Here is a 24,348-nt window from a genome sequence, read left to right on the forward strand (position 1 = left end):
CCTGCTTACCCATTTTGCATTTTCTATCAATCTCACTTTTAGCCGTCTCTATTTCCCTATTCCCTCCGTGAACTTTTTATATTACTTCGTTTTGTCAATAATTTATTTATCAACCCAGACTAAATTATTGCCTTACTCGTTTTAGCACTAGGAATGTTGAAAAGGTTCTGTTTTTCTGAGGTAACCATGTGTGAATCGTTTAGAATTTTAAATGTATCTAAGTCAAGAATAAATTACTAAATCACGTGAAGCTCTTAGAATGCATTGCTACAATAATGCGAACCATTTCGTTTGTTTCAGTGTATTTTGCAGCCTACGTCGAAGCTAATACCTGATTTAACTACAAGGTTGGAACCTAGTAGTCATAATTAAGTTTTCCTCTACCTACAGAAAATCATATTATACAGGTGCGCCATCAGATGTAAACAATGAAATCTCTGTCATGTAGTCGGTTGTAATCGACTGCCTGTCTTAAAATTTCGGCCGCGAATCTTGAAGCTACGTTTTTTCTAGTGAGTCGAAGACTGGCGTTGCATATTTTTCCAGTAGTCGGTATTTCCCCTCTGCCATCAGCAAAGAGCATGCGTCACAAACGTTAAATATTTGTTATGTTAATGAACAGAGTAAAAGATTACACCGCTCCCTGACGAGTAAAGAGATGGCTCGCCAGCCGTGTTTACACAGCTCCCAAGACACCCGAGTCCGCGGAAGACGACATTAAGGTGGATACACTCTCGATGTTCCAAGTTCCGTCTCTGTCTAGCGGATGTGGCTTGCGAGACAGGGACTTCAGTAGGCAATTAGTTCTACGAATATAGAGGTCTGTCGTACGTGGAAACCACTCAAGTTTTATAAAACCTCTCAGTGAGGCAGTCCCAATCAGAAGAAGGAACATTGCGTTTAGCTGGTGCATTTTGAAAATTGTGCCTGATTTATGGAAATTGCTTCCGGCAGAGGGCTTAAACATAAAGAGACAGAAAAAAATCGCAGCACAAGAAAGGACCTGCGCGACATTAACGAAAGTTGGCAATCGTGTTTCTACATCTGAAAGATGATATATATTCACGTTTCGCGCTAGTCACGCGACTGTGAGGCTACTAATCAGGTTTGCTTTGAATACGCTCTGTAACGGTCGTGAGCGTTAGTTATCTTCAGATTGGACATGGTGAGTTGACGTTAGTCAAAAATGCCTTCAAGGCGACAAGACGCCATTATCTACATCTCATTCAGTTTGAACGATGTCGTGTAATAGGGCTATGAGAATCTGGATGTCCCTTTCGTGGTATTGCAGAAAGAACTGGCAGGAATGTAGATCCTGTACACTGCTGCTGACAGCGGTGGCCACAAGAATGAACGGCCACAAGAAGACCGGACTGCGGACAGCCACGTAGCACTGCCGAGTAGGAAGACAATCGTCTACATCTACATCTACATCCATACTCCGGAAGCCACCTGACGGTGTGTGGTGGAGGGTACCTTGAGTACCTCTATCGGTTCTCCCTTCTATTAAAGTCTCGTATTGTTCGTCAAAAGAAAGATTGCCGGTATGCCTCTGTGTGTGCTCTAATCTCTCCGATTTTGTCCTCATGGTCTCTTCGCGAGATATACGTAGGAGGGAGCAATATACTGTGGTGAAGGTATGTTCTCGAAACTTCAACAAAAGCCCGTAACGGACTGCATTTCCTTAGGATTCTTCCAATGAATCTCAGTCTGGCATCCGCTTTATCGACGATTAATTTTATGTGGTCATTCCATTTTAAATCACTTCTAATTCCTACTCCCAGATAATTTAGGGAATTAACTGCTTCCAGTTTCTGACCTGCTATATTGTAGCTAAATGATAAGGGATCTTTCTTTCTATGTATTCGTAGCACATTACACTTGTCTACATTGAGATTCAATTGCCATTCCCTGCACCATGCGTCAATTCGCTGCAGATCCTCCTGCATTTCAGTACAATTTTCCATTGTTACAACCTCTCGATATACCACAGCATCATCCGAACTCAGTGAACTTCCGATATTATCCACAAGGTCATTTATATATATTGTGAATAGCAACGGTCCTACGACACTCCCCTGCGGCACACCTGAAATCACTCTTGCTTCGGAAGACTTCTCTCCATTGAGAATGACATGCTGAGTTCTGTTATCTAGGAACTCTTCAATCCAATCACACAATTGGTCTGATAGTCCATACGCTCTTACTTTGTTTATTAAACGACTGTGAGGAACTGTAAAAAACGCCTTGCAGAAGTCAGGAAACACGGCATCTACCTGGGAACCCGTGTCTATGGCTCTCTGAGTCTCGTGGACGAATAGCGCGAGCTGGGTTTCACACGACCGTCTTTTTCGAAACCCATGCTGATTCCTACAGAGTAGATTTCTAGTCTCCAGAAAAGTCATTATACTCCAACATAATACGTGTTCCAAAATTCTACAACTGATCGACATTAGAGATATAGGTCTATAGTTCTGCACATCTGTTCGACGTCCCTTCTTGAAAACAGGGATGACCTGTGCCTTTTTCCAATCTTTTGGAACGTTACGCTCTTCTAGAGACCTACGGTACACCGCTGCAAGAAGGAGGGCAAACTCCTTCGCGTACTCTAAAATCGAACTGGTATCCCGTCAGGTCCAGTGGCTTTTCCACATTTGAGCGATTTTAATTATTTTTGCATCCCTCTGTCATCTATTTCGATATCTATCATTTTGTCATCTGTGCGACAATCGAGAGAAGGAACTACAGTGCAGTCTTCCTCTGTGAAACAGCTTTGGAAAAAGACATTTAGTATTTCGGCCTTTAGTCTGTCATCTTCTATTTCAGTACCAGTTTGGTCACAGAGTGTCTGGACATTTTGTTTTGAGCCACCTACCGCTTTGTCATAAGACCAAAATTTCTTAGGATTTTCTGCCAAGTCAGTACATAGAACTTCACTTTCGAATTCATTGAACGCCTTCCGCATAGCCCTCCTCACACTGCATTTCGCTTCGTCTAATTTTTGTTTCTCTGTAAGGCTTTGGCTATGTTTATGTTTGCTGTGAAGTTCACTTTGCTTCCGTAGCAGTTTTCTAACTCGGTTGTTGTACCACGGTGGCTCTTTTCCATCTCCTTCGTGTTCGGCGTATCGCTCTGGCGCATCGTACTGCATCTCCAGCAGCAGTCTGAGCAGCAGTTGGCACCACAATTACACAACGAACTGTTACAAATCGATTACTTCAAGGACAGCTCCGAGCCAGAAGTCGTGTAATGTCCATTCTCTTAATACCAAACCACCGCCATTTGCCACTTCAGAGGTGTCAAGCGAGAGCTCATTGGAGGGCAGGATGGAGTGTTGTGTTTTATGATGAAAGCTGGGTCTGCCTCGGCGCCAGTGGCGGCTGTGTGTTGGTTTGAAAGAGACCAGTTGAGCACCTACAACCGACCTATGTGCGAGACATACTGAACCTACTGGTGGAATTATAATCCGGGATACGATTTCGTATGACAACAGGAGCGCTTTCGTGGTTATCCCACTCACCCTGACTGCAAATCTGTACGTCGGTCTGGTGATTCGAACTGTTGTGCTACCATTCATGAACTGCGTTCCGAGTCGTGTTTTCCAACGGGATAACGCTCGTCCATCTACCGCTCTTGTAGCCCAACATGCTCTACAGAGCGTCGAGACGTTGCATTGGCCTGCTCGATTACCAGATCTGTCTTCAGTCGAACGCGAGTGGGATATCATCGGACGACAACTGAAGCGTCATCCACAAACAGGGTCAACTGTCCGTGTGTGGATGACCAACTGCAACAGGCATGGAACTCCATCTTACAAACAAACGTCCGCCACCTGTACATCACAACGTATGCACATTTACATGCTTGCATTCAACATTCTGGCAGCTGCACACGTAACTAATGTACCAGCATTTCACATTTGCGAAGGTTTATCTCTCGCTTATATTAACCTGTGATCTTGTAGTATTAATCACTTCAATATTTTACCTAGAAAAATGTATTCCCGAAATTTGATTACTCTACGCATTTTTTTTTTTTTTTTTTTTTTTTTTTTTTTTTGTTGCTGGGATCTTTTCCGTCGTATGTGTCACCTTCCAAATTCTGCAATTCGCAACAAAGTTGTATTTAAACTTTACGTATATCCCGAGCAGAGAATATACTTTGCCCTTTAAAATTACTTTTTCGACGTTCCATTTCCTCTGTAATACCATTATCGACGACATTTTCACGTGATCAGCACAGTGAGTGCCAATAAAGTAGACTACCAGTGAGCTTCTGATAAAGCCCTTATGTTGTACTAGGACACCAAAGTGGCAAACAGTCCTCTTTTCGAACAGGATACGCCCGTGCAAAGAATTCTGATAGCTAAAATATTCAAGTAAACTCCATTCGCCTTGCGGCTTCATTACTAGTAGATAATTCAGGTAAATCAAGAACACAGCAGATTTAACCAAAAGAGACATCAACATCTCCTCCTCAAAGTTTTCGTTATTAACTGGACAAGATGTCGGCGAATCTTACATGGGGGCTTAATTATATGAATATGAAATGCAAATAATTTTTTAATTTTTTTGTCGCTGTATGTCCGATTACGAAGTCTCGTAAACGGTTGGCCCTGACTAGTTTTAGTACGCAATATGACTGCATAGAATAACAACAAAGAATGAAAGAAAACTTCCGTTAACACAATTAATTAATTAAGTCCCCAGCAGCTATAAAACCAACGCAACAACAAAGCACAAGTGAAACTGTTCTGTGTGTGGAAGTGTGATTCAACGTACACATCTGGCACGGTTCTTCTTCAATAAGACAAGAAATTTTAAATATCATTTATACTGAAGTAATTAAAAACAAGAAATACCTTAATTGCGCAAGAAAACCAGAATTACACTCTAATACAAGAACACGAGCCAGATGCTTTGTTGACTGAACCTGCAATGACGCATTATTTAAGACACTGAAATAATGAAAAAAACAGGGAATATTCTACCTTCATATATATTGACGAAAAGCACTCTGATCATTACAATATCTCCATTAGAACAACATCTGCTGTCTATCCCATCAAAAAACTGCATAAAACATGGAACAAGCACTCTCTACTACAACTTCTCGACAAGAACTTTTCACTACGACATCTCAGCAAGCACTGACTACTACGAGTTCTCGACAAGCACTGCCAGTGGAGGCGGCGGAATAAAAGTCTTTGGCGCAATCTCTGGCGCTGTGGCTCAGTGTAGCCACCTTTCATATGCCCTTCCTCCACGGGCCAGAATTTGATGGTATTTTTGCCAGCATTGGTGGTGAAAATACCACCAAATTCGTCCACAAAAATACATACAAAAATAAAAGATAATATTAATACGTAAATATCACATAATTAGATAAAATGTTGGCTTTGCACTGACCTTTCAATAACCTAATATATAAAATACAGTAAGCAATACAAATTCTTTCATACATGTGACTTTACATAATAGTTTACACAATACACAAAAAATCAGTTTATACAAATGTTCACATAAAATGCTTTTAATTATTAAAAAAAAAAAAAAACAAGTAGTTGATAGTTCCAGCAGTAGCACCCAGCAATGGTCAACAGGTGCAAACACCAACAAGTGACATAATTTTAGTAAAAACAGTTCCATCAGTAGCACCCAGCAATGTTGAACAGGTGCAGGTGTGAACAACAGTTTGAATGCACACACAATTACTTTTACAAAATTATTATCAATGCTCTTACACTAAACATACAAATTATAAGAAACACACAAATGATATCAGATAATTGTCATATTAACTATTACGAATACACAAATATCAGTAAACCTAAAATATTTATGGGTGTCAGTGCAAGCCACAACAAGCAAGTAAAATAATATTTAGGAGATAAGTCGGTACCACTTATCTGGGATTAGGAAGGGAAAACACACAAAACACACTCACTCATCTTTCATCCACATTAAGTACTACTGTGTAATTGAATAGTGTTAACTGTGTAAATGCAATTCTGTCAAAATTTGATGTTCATCATGTGTATCAAGTAGTAGTGGCAGCAATGTATAACAGTCAATAATAGTTAGTCAACGTCATAGTCATCATGTCAAGACCAATGTTTGCCAAGCCAGATCAAAATGTACGGTTGCTGAACAACTGTCAGTGAGCCAAGATATGCAATTACTTCCTCTCTCAAAAAAAAAAAAAAAAAAAAAAATATATATATATATATATATATATATATATATATATATATATATATATATATATATATATATATATGTACTGCTTATTGATTTAACAAAGTGTGTGTAGACAATATTCCTTCCACTTTAGTGTTCTAGTCTGCTATCTTCATCCTCCTTGTTCCATAAAACCATCAAAAAAAATATGCTCCTCACTTACTTTACCTCTTATCCACCAAAACTCCAATAATCATTAGCATCACATAATCTTAATACTTCAATAATACCTCTTACGTCGATACATATAAACCTTAGCACCAATATCATTTCACTTCCATAACAACTATTTCCTCTAGTCAGTCTCCACGAACAAGTACAGATAAAATCCTAGTGCAAACTCCAGTTCATCATCCCATACAATCCGAAGACACAATGTCCACACACAACCTCTGTGTAGTCCACATGAGCCAAATCTTCTACTCATTATGAATTATAAAATACATTTTGGTTACCTTGTCCATCATTAAACAAAAGAAATGCATACATGACCTCTAACAGCATTTAGTTTGAATAACTCACAGTAATTAACTACGATTACGGAGTGTGAATGATCATAATATTTCACAGTGTGTACACCAAGAATCATGGCAGAAGCAAACATGCGGAGTATTTTTTGTGTCAAGTGTCACTTGCTATTTCAATTGCTCACGAAGAATGCAATGTAATAACTGTCAGTGGTGTAACCCTAGTGTTGGTGTGTCATGTCGTTAGCTTCCTTTGTATTAGCATAAATTTATACAGCTTCCATAAATCCTCAGCTAATGTGAATTCTATGAAGTTTCTTGTACCAATGTCGTTCGTCGAATTATAGCAGTTCATTGTCTTATCTTAAAAATATAAGGCACTGAGCGTAAGCAAAACATGCAATTGCGAGTAAATATACCAGTGGAGAACAGAATGTCAACAAGTGGATGCAGCACAATTCTTACAACGAGGCTCTGCCAAGCGAACAATCTATAATTAATACAATAGTGTGACCTACACTCTATGTTCGTACACAGTACATCAGCATTTCTATATACCAAATTAAAGAGTAGTTATGACAACAAAACAGAAATGTGTAAATATGCAATCCATACGCAAAGCAGCAAACATATATCTTACGTAATAAACAGGTAATTAGCATCATATGAGCATAAGCAAATAAATGTTCATATGAAATCTTAATAAGTAAACATGAAGGCGCAAGCAGATAAATCACAAAGTATAACTTACATACATAACCATATCAGCACAATTAATCAGGTGACAATTATAATTTAAATAAATAAGCACAACAGGCACATAATAGAAAAATATGACATCAGTGAAAAAGCAGTGCAGCCAAGCGATGCATAACATGTACAAATAACAACCCTGTTCATTAATCAATCATTGTCAAAATCAGTAAATGTACGCAAGCACGTCGCTTCACAAGTAAATTCATAGAACATGAAATTTAGTACAAAGTATGAATCACGTAATCGCGAGCAGCAAATTACGTCTAAAGTACATACCTAAGTGGAAATATGTTACCTGAAAAATAAACTCAATTAATAGTTACCTTTTTAGTTTATTAGTTTCTTCTTCGAAATTACATTCTTCCTGAAAATTTCTCGATAGCAAGTCCTCTTAACGTCAGACACACACAGAATTAACCTGAAGTTCTTAAATATTTCATACAACCGTATCCTGAAAAATACTGAACATTAATAACTTAATTTATCAAGTCACTATAGCTTTATACTGAATTTAATCGGAGACTTTAGACTGTATATTTGTTTACGGCTGTCAGTCCATTCGCACTGAGCGCTCGATCAGCTGTAGGCGCGTGACGTAGGAAGTAATTGTTTGCGGTTAACGACTGCCTCGTACGGCGCGCAGACTTGACTGTTGCTTTGAGTATGTGCCGCCGCCAAAACACAGCGCGGTATCCTTGTATTCTCTGCATGTTTACATGTAGCTGTTAGTTTCTCTAAAATATGTCATTCCACAAAAATTTTAACGTTAGATATATGGATGTATTCCCTTAGAACGTCGAGATTTAAGAGTTTCTACTTCGACAGTGTTATCATGAATAATTTTGCGAACTCTATATGGACCATTATAAAGCAGAAAAAATTTGCGACGCAAGCCTTTTCCTTTGTGAGACAAACGATGAGACTTAATTAACACCTTCTGACCAACTGACAAAATTTTTAAACGACCAGGATGTTTAGCTGCTTTCTCTCTTCTAGCAGCCGCAGATGCAATATTTTGCAGAGCCAGGTTCACAACTTCAGAATGCCGCAGTTTCCGTGCAGGCGGGAAAGGAACTATTTCAGAAATACGATTTGTCGGTGCTTTATTTTTTAATATCAGTATTGGCGGTAAAGAAGTTGAGTCATTAGGAAGTTCATTCAGAATGTTTTGAAAAATATGAAGATACTGATCCCACGTTCTGTGATTCTGATGACAATAAAGACAACACAATTTATTGATTACCTTCATCCATCTCTCTGAAGCGTTAGATTGAGGGTGAAAAAGTGAAATGAAGATTGGTTTAATCTTACGACGCCGTAGAGTACGAAGCCAAATTTTAGAGCGAAACTGTGATCCATTATCTGATACAACCTTATCAACATGACCCACTTCTTTAAGAAAATGTTTGATGAAAGCATTAGATACTGAACGAGCTGTTGCTTTGCGTAAAGGTGTAAAACACACATATTTTGATGTCAATTCCACTGCTACCAAAATGTACGCAAAACCATTAGTTGAACGAACCACTGGACCGAACAAATCGACTGCAGCCATCTCCTTTAATTTCGCTGGAATGATAGCAAACAACGGTGCTCTGTGAGAAATAGTTGGCGGCTTAGCCTTTTGACATAATTTGCATTTGGCCAGAACAGACCGAATACGTTTTTCCATATTACTGAAGTAGCAATTTTCTAGTAATTTATGAAAGCATTTTCTGGGACCAAAGTGTGCATAACTGAAATGTGTGTACTAAATCAATTTATTGACCCACTCACCAGGAATACAAACTAACCAAACAGAGTTTTCGACCGATTTTCGTTTTAGAAAGAACTTTCCAGATAGTTCACATAAACGAGGTGTTGCCAAATTGTCCAATCTAACAAAGCGTCTAAGAAAATTACAGACACCAAGGAAACTACGAACATCACGTTTTGTGGCAGGAACAGCATAGTTACGAATAGCGTCTAATTTTTCTGTATCAGGAAGAATACCATCTGTAGAAATAATATGACCAAGAAATTTCACCTGAGAACGTTCAAATTCTGATTTTTCAAGTTCACTGTAATGCCAACTCTTGCAAAAATACCTAATAATGAATCCAAAATTTTGTTATGCTCACTCCAAGAACGTTTAGCAATAAGAATATCGTCAACATACGAAGTAATATTGTCACGAAGATAAACTGGTAAAATTTCGTTTAAACTACGAACGAATGCTGCTGAAGGTACAGTAAGTCCAAATGGTAATTTCCGAAATCACTTTTGGGAAAAATCGTCATATCCGGTTATTCTTTAACGATTCTCTAGATAGATTGATAGTAGAAGAGTTGTTTTTGACAGATGCAAAGAATAGTAAAAGAGTAGGCAGCGGTGCAGAAAACTAAAAGGGAAATAGCACCACTACACCTCGGGGCCCTATGCACGCTACGGCACATATTCACTCAGTGTAGTGAATCCCCTGAGGACATTAATAGCCGCACATAATTTCCAGTTTGTGACTTAGTGGCCAATTTGGTGGAAGTGCGTACGTAAATTGATCTAACCACGCACATGGATGTATGTCATTCTTAGAATTGCGAATGATCTTAAATTTACGAACAGTTAAGAAGTGTTTATAGTCAAAGTTTTCTCCTCGTGGCGACAAAGACCTACCGCGTCTGTTCCAGTCCGAATGTCGATTATTGTGAAGTTCGCGCGCCTGGCGCTCTGTTGTTGCTTCTCGTAAATGAAATAAATTACTTTCTTCAAACCCCTCTGCTATCTGTGATTCTAAATTTCTTCTGCTGTCTTTTCCTACGATTTCACCTTCAATTTGTTTGACTTGCTTTTGTAACGCCTCAAATTCCCTTTTAACACGTTCATTAAATTTTCCCTGATTTTCAACATGCTTATTTATGTTCTGGTACTCTTCGGTTTCTGAAAAAGGCAATGGAGCTGTATCATCCGAATCTCTGTCCCCATTTAAACTAAGACTTATCAGTTTATCTGAGATCTCCTCAACTCTTTCTGATGAGTCACCTATTTTTTCTTTCGATTTATCTACGTCTGCCGTAAGTGTCGCGACTCGGGTTTCGGTATTGTCACATTTAGTAGTGAACTGTTTATACTGTTGCGTTAAGTTATTTATTCTGTCATTTGGTACGGATCCCTCGATTCTCTCAAATATTTCCTCCTTATCGTGTGCACGTTGTAAATTTAACTCTGAAAATTTTTGTACTATCACGCGATCTTTTTCTTCCTGTTCTCTATCCTGTTCCTTTTGTCTGATTTCTACTGCCATTAATCTATTATTGTGAGCATTCAAAATCGGTTGTACTTCTTCTCTGATTTCTTTCTTTAATTCATCTTTCATATTTTTGAAACACGTCCCTATTCATGAATCTAACCGTGTTTCCATCGTTCCCATCTCAGTTCTAATTGTTCCTATTTGTGATCCCAGTGAGTCTAACCGTGTTTCCATTGTTCCTATATCAGTTTTAATTTCAGATCGCAAAGTTCCCATCTGTGATCCCAAATGTAATATAGCACCCATCAACTGCTCCATGTTAATTGATTCGAAATTCTTTTCACCCCTAACATTTCCCGCAAAACCAACTTCTTTCGTCATAGCTGTAAAGCTATCTGTGTTCCATACTATTTCAGAATCTTCTATCGTTAATCTCGTATTCTGTGAATTTTCTGATTGAGAAAAATTTTGAAATGGTTCCGGACTATTTTCCCGACTTATTAAATTGTTTTCCACTTCATTATTCATCATACTGTTCTCCTGTGTTGGCGAGTTCGCCATGTCAACAATTTCGTCATTCTCGATATTCATCATTTTCGCCTTTTTCATCGATCGCGTAATCATTTACAAAACATACAAAACTCGTCACAATACGAAAATTACAGAGAATATAACACGTTATCACCAACAATACCATTCACACGAAATGCTTCCCTCAAACACGATTAACGAACAATTGAAATAATTGCACTAAATTATCAAACCCGTATACAAGACAACAAATTAAATTCTGAGAAAAAATAGCATTAGAAGAATGACAATTACAAAATCTACACATGCAAAATAGACTACAATTACAAAACTACAAATTACTACAACAATACTACTGTCTACTATTTTTACAATCAGAAGATTTCCAAGGGACGATCCAAAGCAGCAGTCGCCACGTGCATGGGGGCTTAATTATATGAATATGAAATGCAAATAATTTTTTAATTTTTTTGTCGCTGTATGTCCGATTACGAAGTCTCGTAAACGGTTGGCCCTGACTAGTTTTAGTACGCAATATGACTGCATAGAATAACAACAAAGAATGAAAGAAAACTTCCGTTAACACAATTAATTAATTAAGTCCCCAGCAGCTATAAAACCAACGCAACAACAAAGCACAAGTGTAACTGTTCTGTGTGTGGAAGAGTGATTCAACGTACACATCTGGCACGGTTCTTCTTCAATAAGACAAGAAATTTTAAATATCATTTATACTGAAGTAATTAAAAACAAGAAATACCATAATTGAGCAAGAAAACCAGAACTACACTCTAATACAAGAACACGAGCCAGATGCTTTGTTGACTGAACCTGTAATGACGCATTATTTAAGACACTGAAATAATGAAAAAAACAGGGAATATTTTACCTTCATATATATTGACGAAAAGCACTCTGATCATTACAATATCTCCATTAGAACAACATCTGCTGTCTATCCCATCAAAAAACTGCATAAAACATGGAACAAGCACTCCCTACAACTTCTCGACAAGAACTTTTCACTACGACATCTCAGCAAGCACTGACTACTACGAGTTTTCGACAAGCACTGCCAGTGGAGGCGGCGGAATAAAACTCTTTGGCGCAATCTCTGGCGCTGTGGCTCAGTGTAGCCACCTTTCAATATGTTGTGCCCATCTTGACAAAGGCTGTATCATTAAAATATCTGTTACTAGTTGAAATGTTAGCGGTAATAACCGTTTTCTGAGCAAAAAATTGGATTATCAGCGTCAGATTTACTGTCAATGGGTAAAAACGCTTCACCCAGAAGACCTTTGGAATACAGAGACCATATGTAAGTTAGCCTAAAGCAGTCCGTCTTTAGGCCACTATTGGACCATCCGACCATCCGACCGCCGTGTCATCCTCAGCGGAGGATGCTGATAGGAGGGGCATGGGGTCAGTACACCGCTCTCCCGGTCGTTACGATGGTATTCTTGACCGAAGCCGCTACTATTCGGTCGAGAAACTCCTCAATTGGCATCACGAGGCTGAGTACACCCCGAAAAATGGCAACAGCGCGTGGCGGTCTGGAGGGTCACCCATCCAAGTGCCGACCACGCTCGACAGCGCTTAACTTCGGTGATCTCAAGGGAACCGGTGTATCCACTGCGGCAAGGCCGTTGCCCAAGTTAGCCTAAAACGTCTAACTTATTCAGCGCGAGAGATTTCAGTTTGTAGTGGATATCAGCATAAATACGAACTGTTGCGAATACTTCCTCACAAACAGTATGAAACTAAATGTAGCAAACCAAAATAAGTAGTAGACGCTATATTATTAATCATATTTCCCACTGTAATGTTCTGTAAGGTAGTAAGCCTAGACAACACTTGACCGTAAAACGTCAGCCCTCTAACCACCCGCTGTAGCAATTACGTAACTTCACCTCTGACAGAGACTAAACAGCCAGCGTTCGTCAGAGTTTTCACCGAGATCTTCGACTCGTCCGGAACGTGCCAGCAAGTTTCACCGCTAAACAATTAGTGGACCAAATCTACAGCAATTCGGTCACAGGCCGGGAAGTTCGTTCACTATGCTCCAAATGTCTGGAAGCTATTGAGCGATGTTTTAAGCTGCACGTACTGTCTGCGTTTATGTAACTACACTAATCACCATTTCCACATTAGGGTTTCCTCTTTGCTAATATTGCCTCCTCTCCTCCCTTCTTGTTTTTCTACCTAACTTGTCCTTTTGAAAAAGTTTTGTATAAGTGCCTTTGTGAAAGGCGAGGGTGCTTGCTGCATTTCTATTCACTCTAATGATATGTACGGCTTTTTTTTTTTTTTCAAATTCTGAGGCTCTTAGCTCTCTAATAACCGTATCAGGCATACTTTTGAAGTAGCATTTAAAAGGATTTTTTTTTTAATTTCTCAGTTTTGTATAACAGTAGCACGAGAGTAACCAGTGTCAACTAACTGACCTGTAATTTAAAGGTAATACTTTATAATCATCGTCGGGGATTCAGCATAAGCCTATTCCGTCCTCACAAAGTTTATGCACCTCGTTTCCTCGGCCGACCTGTGTTTCTCCTTTCTTCGGAGTTGTAGTTCAGAATTTTCTCATTTTTCACTCTATTTACAACCTATTTCCATCTATCAGTGTATTCAAATATTTCTTCATTATTGGAAATGTACATTCAACTAATTTCCAACATCTTCGTTCTTTATTAAATTTCTTTCTGTACAGCCCTTTGTTCTTCTCAAGAAACTCATCTCTTCCGCTTGCACACTCATGTTCAGAAAAAAAACAGAAACATTGAACAACTAGAAATAGGACTTTCACATTCAGAGGACACGTCAGTTAGTATGTTCTGCAGAAATGGTTAGCACTTCAGTCATCTTGGTTCAGCATATGTCCTGTTGCCTACTAGGCAAAGGGTCGGTCGTGGACCCTGATAACTTGTTCCATGCGTAATGGCATCGATGAGGTTCAAATGGCTCTGAGCACTATGGGACTTAACTTCTAAGGTCATCAGTTCCCTAGAACTTAGAACTACTTAAACCTAACTAACCGAAGGACTTCACACACACCCATGCCCGAGGCAGGATTCGAACCTGCGACCGTAGCGGTCGCGCGGTTCCAGACTGTAGCGCCAAGAACCGCTCGGCCACCCCAGCCGGCGGCATCGATGAGTATAAGACACGAATGGTGTCCTGTGATATGGCCATACATGCTGCATTCACCTGGTTCCAAAATCCCATTTGTTTCGTGAAACATTCTGCACACACCCATTGCACTGCCGAAACACTTCATCCCACAAGAGTAACAGTTTCCCGGATGGATGTATCACATTCTCCCATGTCGATAATGGTCATCTTGAAGCTCACGTATTTGACTGTACGGCTCGCGCATACGTCTGCTCGAGTCACACTGACCCATTACGTTCCGTTTATAGCGGCAACAAGAGCCGCAGGCACATTTTACCAGTAGATGGCGTTGCGCCGCGATGTCGATGTTGACCTAGAACCGGTGGGCGACATGGTTCAAATGCTAATCATTTCTGCAGGACATACTAATGTACAGGTCCTGTGAATATAAACGGCCTATCTCTAGTCGTTCAGTGTTCTGTTTTTTTCTGAACGTGAGTGTATTTTACTGTCACCTTTCTTTATCAGTTAACCAACCTACGCTCCCATAGAGCAGTAAATGTATCGTCATAATTTCATAAAGTTTGATTTGAGTATCTGTTCTGATTATGTAGGTAAGTGTTCTGTTTATTGTGCTACATACTGTTTGAAATTTTCATCCATTTCATTATCATAGTCGTAAGTCGCGCCTCAGCCAAAATATTTATAACGTTAATTATTATTTTCCACCGTATTGCATATTTGCTTTGAATGGCCATTGCTTTCGTCTTCAGTTCGGACATTTTTAGATTGTTGTATGTATGCATTTGATTTAGTGGGTGGGAGGTCGTCTTGGATAGCAGGTCGCTTAAGGCGAGGTGTGTTTTCCAGGACATTCAACAGAATGGACTCCATAATGCTCTGTCCGCATCACTTGGACATGAAACCAGACAGCTCACATTACTGAAACTTCCTGACAGATTAAAACTGTGTGCCGGACCGAAACTCGAACTCGGGACGTTTGCCTTTCACGGGCAAGTGCTCTACTAATCGAGCTACCCAAGCACGACTCTCGACCCGTCCTCACAGCTTCAATTCTGCCAGTACCTCGTCTCCTACCTTTCAAACTTCACAGAAGCTTTTCTGCGAACCTTACAGAACTAGCACTCCTGGAAGAAAAGATATTGCGCAGGTATTGCTTAGTCTCTGCCTAGGGGATGTTTCCAGAATGAGATTTTCACTCTTCAGCGGAGTGTGCGCTTATATGAGACTTCCTGACAGACTGAAACTGTGTGCCGGACCGAGACTCGAACTCGGGACGTTTGCCTTTCACGGGAAAGTGCTCTACCAACCGAGCTACCCAAGCACGACTCCCGACCCGTCCTCACAGCCTCAGTTCTGCCAGTACCTCGTCTCCTACCATCCAAACTTCACAGAAGCTCTTCTGCGAACCTTTCAGACGAGGTACTGGCAGAATTGAAGCTGCGAGGACGGGTCGTGAGTTGTGCTTGGGTAGCTCAGCTGGTAGAGCACTTGCCTGCGAAAGGCAAACGTCCCGAGTTCGAGTCTCGGTCCGGCACACAGTTTTAATCTGCCAGGAAGTTTCATATCAGCGCACACTTCGCTGCAGAGTGAAAATCTCATTCTGGAAACATCCCCTAGTCTGTGGCTAAGCCATGTCACCGCAGTATACTTTCTTCCAGGAGTGCTAGTTCTGCAATGTTCGCAGAAGAGCTTCTATAAAGTTTGGAAGGTAGGAGACGTGGTACTGGCAGAAGTAAAGCTGTGAGGACGGGGCGTGAGTCGTGCTTGGGTAGCTCAGCTGGTAGAGCACTTGCCCGCGAAAGGCAAACGTCCCGAGTTCGAGTCTCGGTCCGGCACACAGTTTTAATCTGCCAGGAAGTTTCATATCAGAGCACACTTCGCTGCAGAGTGAAAATCTCATTCCAGCTTACATTACTGATTGCTTGCACTATTTGTATCCCTATCTCTGCACTTTCCATAAACTCTATAGGGTGAAGATAAATTAAACGGACGGATTCCTGACTCGAAATTGAGGAAGAAATGTCCTATAAACATGTATCCGGAAATGCATCGTTGCTACGGTAGATGGCGCTGAGAACTGAAAGATCCTCTGACCCCGTGCCTTGTGTTCGTTTGAATTGCGGGCTGTGCGACTGACGCAGCGTACTGTAAGCAGCAGAAGGGTCCGATATTCACGTCGGGAACAAGAGGAGATGGTGTTTCTGTACGGCCAATCGGATGGAAATGGTCGAGAGGTAGCAAGGCTATACCAAAACAAGTCCCCTCACAGACACCAACCATGTCACACAGCCATTTTTGGGCGTTTGTGTGATCATGAGTCCATTCAGGCAGACAAACGTGATGACGGGCCACGTGCATGGAGGCTTTACTAGGGTTCGTCCCAAATCTGGCGCACGCTCAGTGCGCCGCTTTTCTGCACGTTCATTAGTCTACTGCAGCAAGGCGCCTAAACTGTAGGACCATGTGGTCTGAAGAGTGACTGTATCCGCCACTGATATACGTTCTGACTGCAGTACAATTCGAGTCCCAGTGAGGTCAAGCTCTTGTTGTGGTTATTTAAAACCACAGGGTTCGAAGATAACGAGCTACTGCGCGAGGGACTCTGCTTTTTACTTCCTACCTAACTGTGCTCGTTTTCACAGTTTTGGGCCGTCTACTTAGTTGCATTAGGTTGCCATCATCTTCTAAGTAGCAGAACCGCTTGTCTGGCGTATCTTGTGTGGATTCGAGCGTAAAGGATCGTTCAAACTTAAAATGAAGTGCTCCCTCACTACGCAAAGCGTCATCTTAGCGAAAATTACTAACATTCTTAAATAATTTCAATTACGACAAATAAAAAGAAATATGGATAATACCTCTACACGGGGTCGTAATTGCCCTCTGCTTGGTACCTCTCGTCCGCCTTCGTAACACATTTGAAATCACTAATTAAAATGTCAGACGAATGGAAAAACTAGTAGAAACCGACCTCGGGGAAGATCAGTTTGGATTCCGTAGAAATGTTGGAACACGTGAGGCAATACTGACTCTACGACTTATCTTAGAAAATAGATTAAGGAAAGGCAAACCTACATCATTTGTAGTCTTAGAGAAAGCTTTTGACAATGTTGACTGGAATACTCTCTTTCATGTTCTGAAGGTGGCAGGGGTAAAATACGGGGAACGAAAGGCTATTTACAATTTGTACAGAAACCAGATGGCAGTTATAAGAGTCGAGGGGCATGAAAGGGAAGCAGCGGTTGGGAAGGGAGTGAGACAGAGTTGTAGCCTCTCCCCGATGCTATTGAGCAAGCAGTAAAGGAAACAAAAGAAAAATTCGGAGTACGTATTTAAGTCCACGGAGAAGAAATAAAAACGTTGAGGTTCGCCGATGACATTGTAATTCTGCCAGAGACAGCAAAGGACTTGGAAAAGCTGTTGAACGGAATGGACAGTGTCTTGAAAGGAGGATATAAGATCAACATCAACAAAAGCAAAAGGAGGATAATGGAATGTAGTCGAATTAAGTCGGGTGATGCTGAGGGAATTAGATTAGGAAATGAGACACTTAAAGTAGTAAAGGAGTTTTGCTATTTGGGGAGCAAAATAACTGACGATGGTTGAAGTAGAGAGGATATAAAATGGAGACTGGCAATGACTAGGAAAGCGATTCTGAAGAAGAGAAATTTGTTAACATCGAGTATAGATTTAAGTGTCAGGAAGTCGTTTCTGAAAGTATTTGTATGGAGTGTAGCCATGTATGGAAGTGAAACATGGACGATAAATAGTTTGGACAAGAAGAGAATAGAATCTTTTGAAATGTGGTGCTACAGAAGAATGCTGAAGGTTAGATGGGTAGATCACATAACTAATGAGGAGGTATTGAATAGAATTGGAGAGAAGAGGAGTTTGTGGGACAACTTGAAAAGAAGAAGGGACCGGTTGGTAGGAGATGTTCTGAGGCATCAAGGGATCACAAATTTAGCATTGTAGGGCAGTGCGGAGGGTAAAAATCGTAGAGGGAGACCAAGAGATGAATACACTAAGCAGATTCAGAAGGATGTAGGTTGCAGTCAGTACTGGGAGATGAAGAAGCTTGCACAGGATAGAGTAGCATGGAGAACTGCATCAAACCAGTCTTAGGACTGAAGGCAACAACAACAACAATTAAAATGTAAGCAAAATTAACTACTTCATGTAGGAATATTACTTCTAGCCTCATGGCTTGTTTATCTCCGATTAACAGACTTCTGGTTTGGCGATAATTCTTTGCCAACTCTGGAGAAATCATTCAAATGGCTCTGAGCACTATGGGACTTAACATCTGAGGTCATCAGTCCCTTAGAACTTAGAACTACTTAAACCTAACTAACCTTAAGACATCACACACTTCCCTGCCCGAGGCAGGATTCGAACCTGCGACCGTAGTGATCGCGTGGTTCCAGACTGAAGCGCCTAGAACCGCCCGGCCACACCGGCCGTCCCAACACTGGAGAGCGTGGCATCACGATACCTATAGAAACGTTCAGTTTTGAATTTACCCTGGTATCTTCTAAACAAAGTTGACGGTGTGCTTGGGATACGTAAAGCAGCCACTCTCCTATGTGGTTTTGCAGGCGTTGTTGAGTGTTTGCTTGCCTGCCTCACGTGGAAGGTCACCGCCGGTGAGTGAGCTTCTTTCGGCAAAGTCGCTGGAGATGATAAGTAGCCAGCACGGGCAGCCGTTTTGCGCAGCTCACGTGGCACACACTCGCCGTTGCAGAAATTCAGGCGCGTTCTCATAAATGTTGATGGCTCGCAGAGGAGTGGCGCAGGCTACCAGCGGATGCCGTGACGTCACGCGCTGCCACTCCGGGGTGCCGTCACAGAGGTTGCCGCGAAGATTTCACGTTCAGCGCGCAACTATTACAGCTCTTCAGGACAATCAGACCACATTAAATTCATATGCAGAATGATCACAGTTTACAGACGACCAGCAATTCAAAACCGCTGTTACTTTAACGAATCGGCCTACCATTTATAAAACATGTACTGGAATTATGCATTTCAGACCTTTCGGGTCCGTCATCACGTGTGACTTGTCTTAACACGCGATTTATTTTTGCTCTTGAATGAGGTGAAACATATATTCCTGTCAAGAAAAGGTTTGATGTTAGGTTATGAATTTCGTAAGTAAAATGTAGAAAAGGTGAGCGAAATAGCGGAAAAATGAACGGTGTAGGCTTGCCACATAATCGAAGAAAAGGGTTTTTAACTTTTGAACACCGTCATACATCCTTCTCTCCATCCTGTTCATGTATATCACTTCACTCAAGAGACACATTTGCATACAAACATTTGAAGCTGCAAAATATGGATAAAATTAAATTTATAAAACAGCTTCAAACATCTCACTACTTTACAAATGAGTTAAAGTATTAACTATTGGACGTTAAGCACGTAAAACTTTCGTGATTGAAGGTACAAAACCGTAACTGTGTTGGTTTTATTAGTTTCAAATCACTCACCCACAGACTAATGAAAAAGAATAAAAGCAGCCGGCCGCTGTGGCCGAGTGGTGCTAGGCGCTTCAGTCCGGAACAGCGCAGCTACTACGGTCGCAGGTTCGAATCCTGCCTCGGGCATGGATGTGTGTGATGTCCCCAGGTTAGTTAGGTTTAAGTAGTTCTAAGTCTAGGGGACTGATGACCTTAGATGTTAAGTCCCATAGAGCTTAGAGCCATTTGAACCATTTTTTGAAAAGAAAAGCAAAACTGGGGAACCAAAAAAGTGTTAACCCTTTTACCTGTTAATGTTTATTTTAGTCTTGTTGGTAGGAAAAGTAAAGAAACCTCTTTTCGAAACACTATCCCTTCCGTTCAACAAGACTGCCAAGCCCGTTGTAGGGGTGGTCAGTAATTAGATAACATGCAAATGACGTTTCGTGGTCGTAGTGGAATGGCTGGCTAATAGTATTCACGGAGTTTCTAAGTGTTCTGTAGACAGATACCTGGTAATGACAGCGCCAACATCGGAACATACTGATGTCGGATTTCTGTATGTTTTGGAAAGCCATCACCAACCTCACTTGATGCTCAAGTTTTACCACATCAACACGAGTACGTAAAAGTTTAGTCGGGGTTTGATTTTATGTTTAAAGTTTGTTTGAAATCGCTATGTCCCCTCATTCTTAAATAGTCAGCGTAATTTACGTACCGTAAATTACTCTGCGTCAAGACATACGCACATTTTCTTGCTTTGATACTTGACTTGCTGTGGTGAGGCTTGAACGTAAGATTAATTAGTAGGTTATGAACGCATTTTAAATTTTTAAATTCGGTTAGTAATTATATCTGTCTCGGGTAGCACCTGAAGAAGACAGCGAGTTACGCCGTCCAAATATCGTGCAAGAACGACGCTGATATCTTGCAGAACTCCCGACAACTCAAAATTTCATTGTATGAAATAGTGAAAAACACTTTTTTTTTGGTGCGCCTGGATACTGTTAGACAGGCAGTCCGCAGTTGGGATTGTGTGATCGTTTTAGTTGTTTCATTACTTCCCACACTCTCTCTTCCAACATATTCCCATTTTTTGTATTCATTAAGTTGTTTTGTTTTGTTGAAGTTGTCTTTGTATTCCACATAGTCTGTAGTTTCAATAGTTAAGGCTTTCTTTTAACTGGTACTTGTATTACTGTCCATGTTTAACACCCCTTGTTGTTGTTTCATCAAATACTGTTCATATTTTACTTTGCTCATTTATTTAATAAAAACTGTTACACAACCACTGCTTTGATTATAATGTTAATGTTAATATGCAGTACCACCACACTCTCAAACTGTAGGTTTCCTCCAACACCTCCATTTCATAAATTAATTTATTTCTGTTTATCTTATTGATATTGCTTAAGTTCCTTATGTATTCTGTAGTTACATTGATAACTGTCTCTTTAATTGGTTGTGTATGTTTCATACCTCCTGATGCAGCCTTGTCTAGTACTAATTTTGTTTTACTTTAATAGTTTTGTTTATTAACAGAAAATGTTATGTAGGCATGCTCTTCCTATTTTGTGCTAAAGGTTTTCCTGTCTACTCCACTGTTATTTATGTACTGTTCCGTTTTTACTTTTTCATTGCAAAGATGTTACTTACTGTATGTTTTTACTTCAGTCTAGATGTGTTACTTCTCTTCCAATGTTGTTTGCTAACATTTAGCTTCTTTGGTCATAATACTCAGTAAATATATGAAGATGGCCTAGTAAGCCGAAAACCGGTTAACGATAAAAGTAATATTGTAGAACAAAAGCAAACTGGTTTTTTTCATTTATTTTAATGTCACATTTGTTTCTTAATCACTTACACATTACCTATCAGTACTGGGAGCTGTGCATCTTGACACCAAATCCGATACGGTATTCCTCGCTACCTGCGTCGCTCAAGGACTCCTCATCCTGTTCTCATCGCTATCTCACATTCCTGGTCCATACTGCATGATCATGTGTCACTCGTGGAGAGCGTAACCTATCTTTCCTCCTTGATGAAGTTCGTCTCAAGATGTATTGGACTGTGATATGCAATGAATTCCTCCAGCTTCTGTCTACAATGTCACCATAATGAGCATACGGCATCTGCAGCATATGAAACACATCACATTCCAGAGGGCTGTTATGTTTTGTTCCTTGATATGTTCCAAGAGCATGTTGGCCACAGCCGGACTGCACAATGCTTCTCTACTGACACATCGTCGAAGAGAAAATATGGTTGGGCCAGAACTCTGTTTCCGACGATTATAATACCACTATCTTTAACAGGGAAGTTAAAAACCATACACTTTACACAGTTATATCGAAAGTATCTAAACACCTACTAATGGACACTAATGTGGGGTGGGTCAACCCTTTGCTCTTGTGATGGCTTGAACACTGCTGGGGACACTTTCAGTGAGGTGTCCGAATGTCTTTGGAGGAATAGCAGTCCATTCCTCTTCAACAACCGAAACCAGAGATTGGTTGGTTGGCTTCGGATATCAAGAGAGTAAACTACAGGGTCATCAGTCCCTTTTTCCTGAGGGAAGCAATACTCAAGGTAAAACAAGACCCAAATTTAATTTGGGGAGGTTAAACGGGATAAAAGGAATGGGGAACCACACCGAAACAGAAAACGAAAGAAAGGAAGAAAAATGGGGAGAAAGTACACCACAGAATGTCCAGCCCAAAAAGACAAGGCGAGATGAACACACATAGGGAAAAGACGAACAACAAGGCAAACAAAATACAGAGAAAGGATGATAGAGACTGAAATCAGAGGGAGGAGGAGGCCTCGGAGAGAAGGCCAGACTCCCACCCTTAGATGGTACGATAAGAAACCCCCTTACGAATAAAGCATAAAACTGAATCTACCCAGCAACGTAGGCAGGGTGCTCGGAAGGTTAATATTCCGCCGCAGAGCGGCTAAAATTGGGCAGTCCAACAAGATATGGACGACAGTCATAGGGGAGCAACAGTGAAACCGAGGTGGTTCCCTGCGATGGAGGTGGCGACCGTGTGTTAGCCAAACATGGCCGATGCGTAGCCGGCAAAGGACCACAGATTCCCTATCAGTGGCATGGATGACCGCCACACATTTGTTCTCTCCTTGATAACCCGGAGTTTATTTGGTGTATAGAGGGTGTGCCATTCAGTGTCCCAGATCGTGAAAACTTTGAGGCGGAAGACTGATCGCAAATAGGTCTCCGGCAGGCCAATCTCCAGAACTGGTTTACTGGTAACCTGTTTGGCCAGGCGGTCAGCAAGCTCATTGTCCTGTATCCCGACACGTCCTGAGGTCCAAATGAAGGTCACAGAACGTCCACTGTTTTCGAGGGCATATAGAGACTCATGGAGGGTAGTGATGTTGGTCGTTGGTCCAGCAGCGACGTCGGGGGTGTTGATTCATCGCCAAGTGTTTCATTGGGTTCATGTCTGTACTCTGAGAGGCCAGTCCATTTCAGGAATGTTACTGTCCACAAACCATTGCAATATGACACGGCGCATTGTCAAATTGATACAAACAGCCATCGTCTCGGAACTGCTCCTGTACTCCACGCAGTACTCTGCTGTAAAATTTGGGATACTCCCCTTTAGTGTGTTTGAAGAGTAATTCTTGAGGGCTTTTCTTCCAGCAGAGTATGAACGTTGTAGTTGGGTACCTTTGACGCACGCCCCCCCCCCCCTCCCTCCGCCTCCCACCCTCTGCTTGGTGCCCCAAGTGCATGCTTGCCTCGATTAGGCCTTAAACCGGCCTGGTTGTGGGCCTTTCTGGGACCCTGACAGTGTATGCTGAACGTCCCAATCTGGTGTGTTGCAGCAGGATGCGCCACGGCCTCCGCCCCCGCGCGGCCACCGCCAGCCTGCTGCTGCTGGCACTGCTCGTAGCACTTGCCAGCTGCTCCCTCGCTGCCCCGCAGGCCCCCGCCGCCGACACCGTCTCTGCGGCCGCCCCCGCTGCTGCCGCCGCATCTCCAGCAGCCAGCGACGAAGACAAGTCAGACGAGGAGAAGCGAGCATGGCAGGACCTGAACGCCGGCTGGGGCAAGCGAGCGTGGCAAGACCTGGGATCCTCGTGGGGCAAGAGGGCGTGGCAAGACCTGGGCTCCTCCTGGGGCAAGCGCGCGTGGCAGGACCTGAATGCCGGCTGGGGGAAGCGTGCTTGGCAGGACCTGGGCTCTGCCTGGGGCAAGCGTGCCTGGCAGGACCTGAACGCCGGCTGGGGAAAGCGAGGATGGAGGGACCTGCAGGTGAGTCACACCGGCCACATCTCTCTGGAATAACACATTACTGCTGTTTTCGTAGTCTGCAGTCCTAAGGCTGATTTGACTGAACACACTGTATGAGCCTCTTCGTGTCTACATTACTATCGTAACCTACATCTGCCACGGTACCTGAGGTCGCTAATGCACACGACTGTGGTTGGGCTAATAGATGAGCCACTGCGAATCCTGCTGGTGGAAAATTTTTACTGCCAGTGTTTCGCCAGCAAGGGGAGGAGAGGTGGCG

At 41.6% G+C, this 24,348-nt stretch overlaps 1 protein-coding gene and 1 pseudogene across 1 annotated transcript in view; one reads left to right on the forward strand and one right to left on the reverse strand.

Annotated features, from left to right (window-relative positions):
- LOC126412781 (prothoracicostatic peptide-like) overlaps nt 1-24,348 on the forward strand; it is a 658,136-nt gene that overhangs the window by 347,488 nt on the left and 286,300 nt on the right. Inside the window, exon 2 of the mRNA XM_050082551.1 lies at nt 23,660-24,089. Coding sequence (XP_049938508.1) covers nt 23,664-24,089 — 426 coding nt within the window. The 5' untranslated portion in view covers nt 23,660-23,663. The remainder of the gene's footprint in view (nt 1-23,659; nt 24,090-24,348) is intronic.
- Nucleotides 12,753-12,870, reverse strand: LOC126413560 (5S ribosomal RNA; annotated as a pseudogene).

Source organism: Schistocerca serialis, chromosome 7, assembly GCF_023864345.2.
Source record: "Schistocerca serialis cubense isolate TAMUIC-IGC-003099 chromosome 7, iqSchSeri2.2, whole genome shotgun sequence".
NCBI lineage: Eukaryota > Metazoa > Arthropoda > Insecta > Orthoptera > Acrididae > Schistocerca > Schistocerca serialis.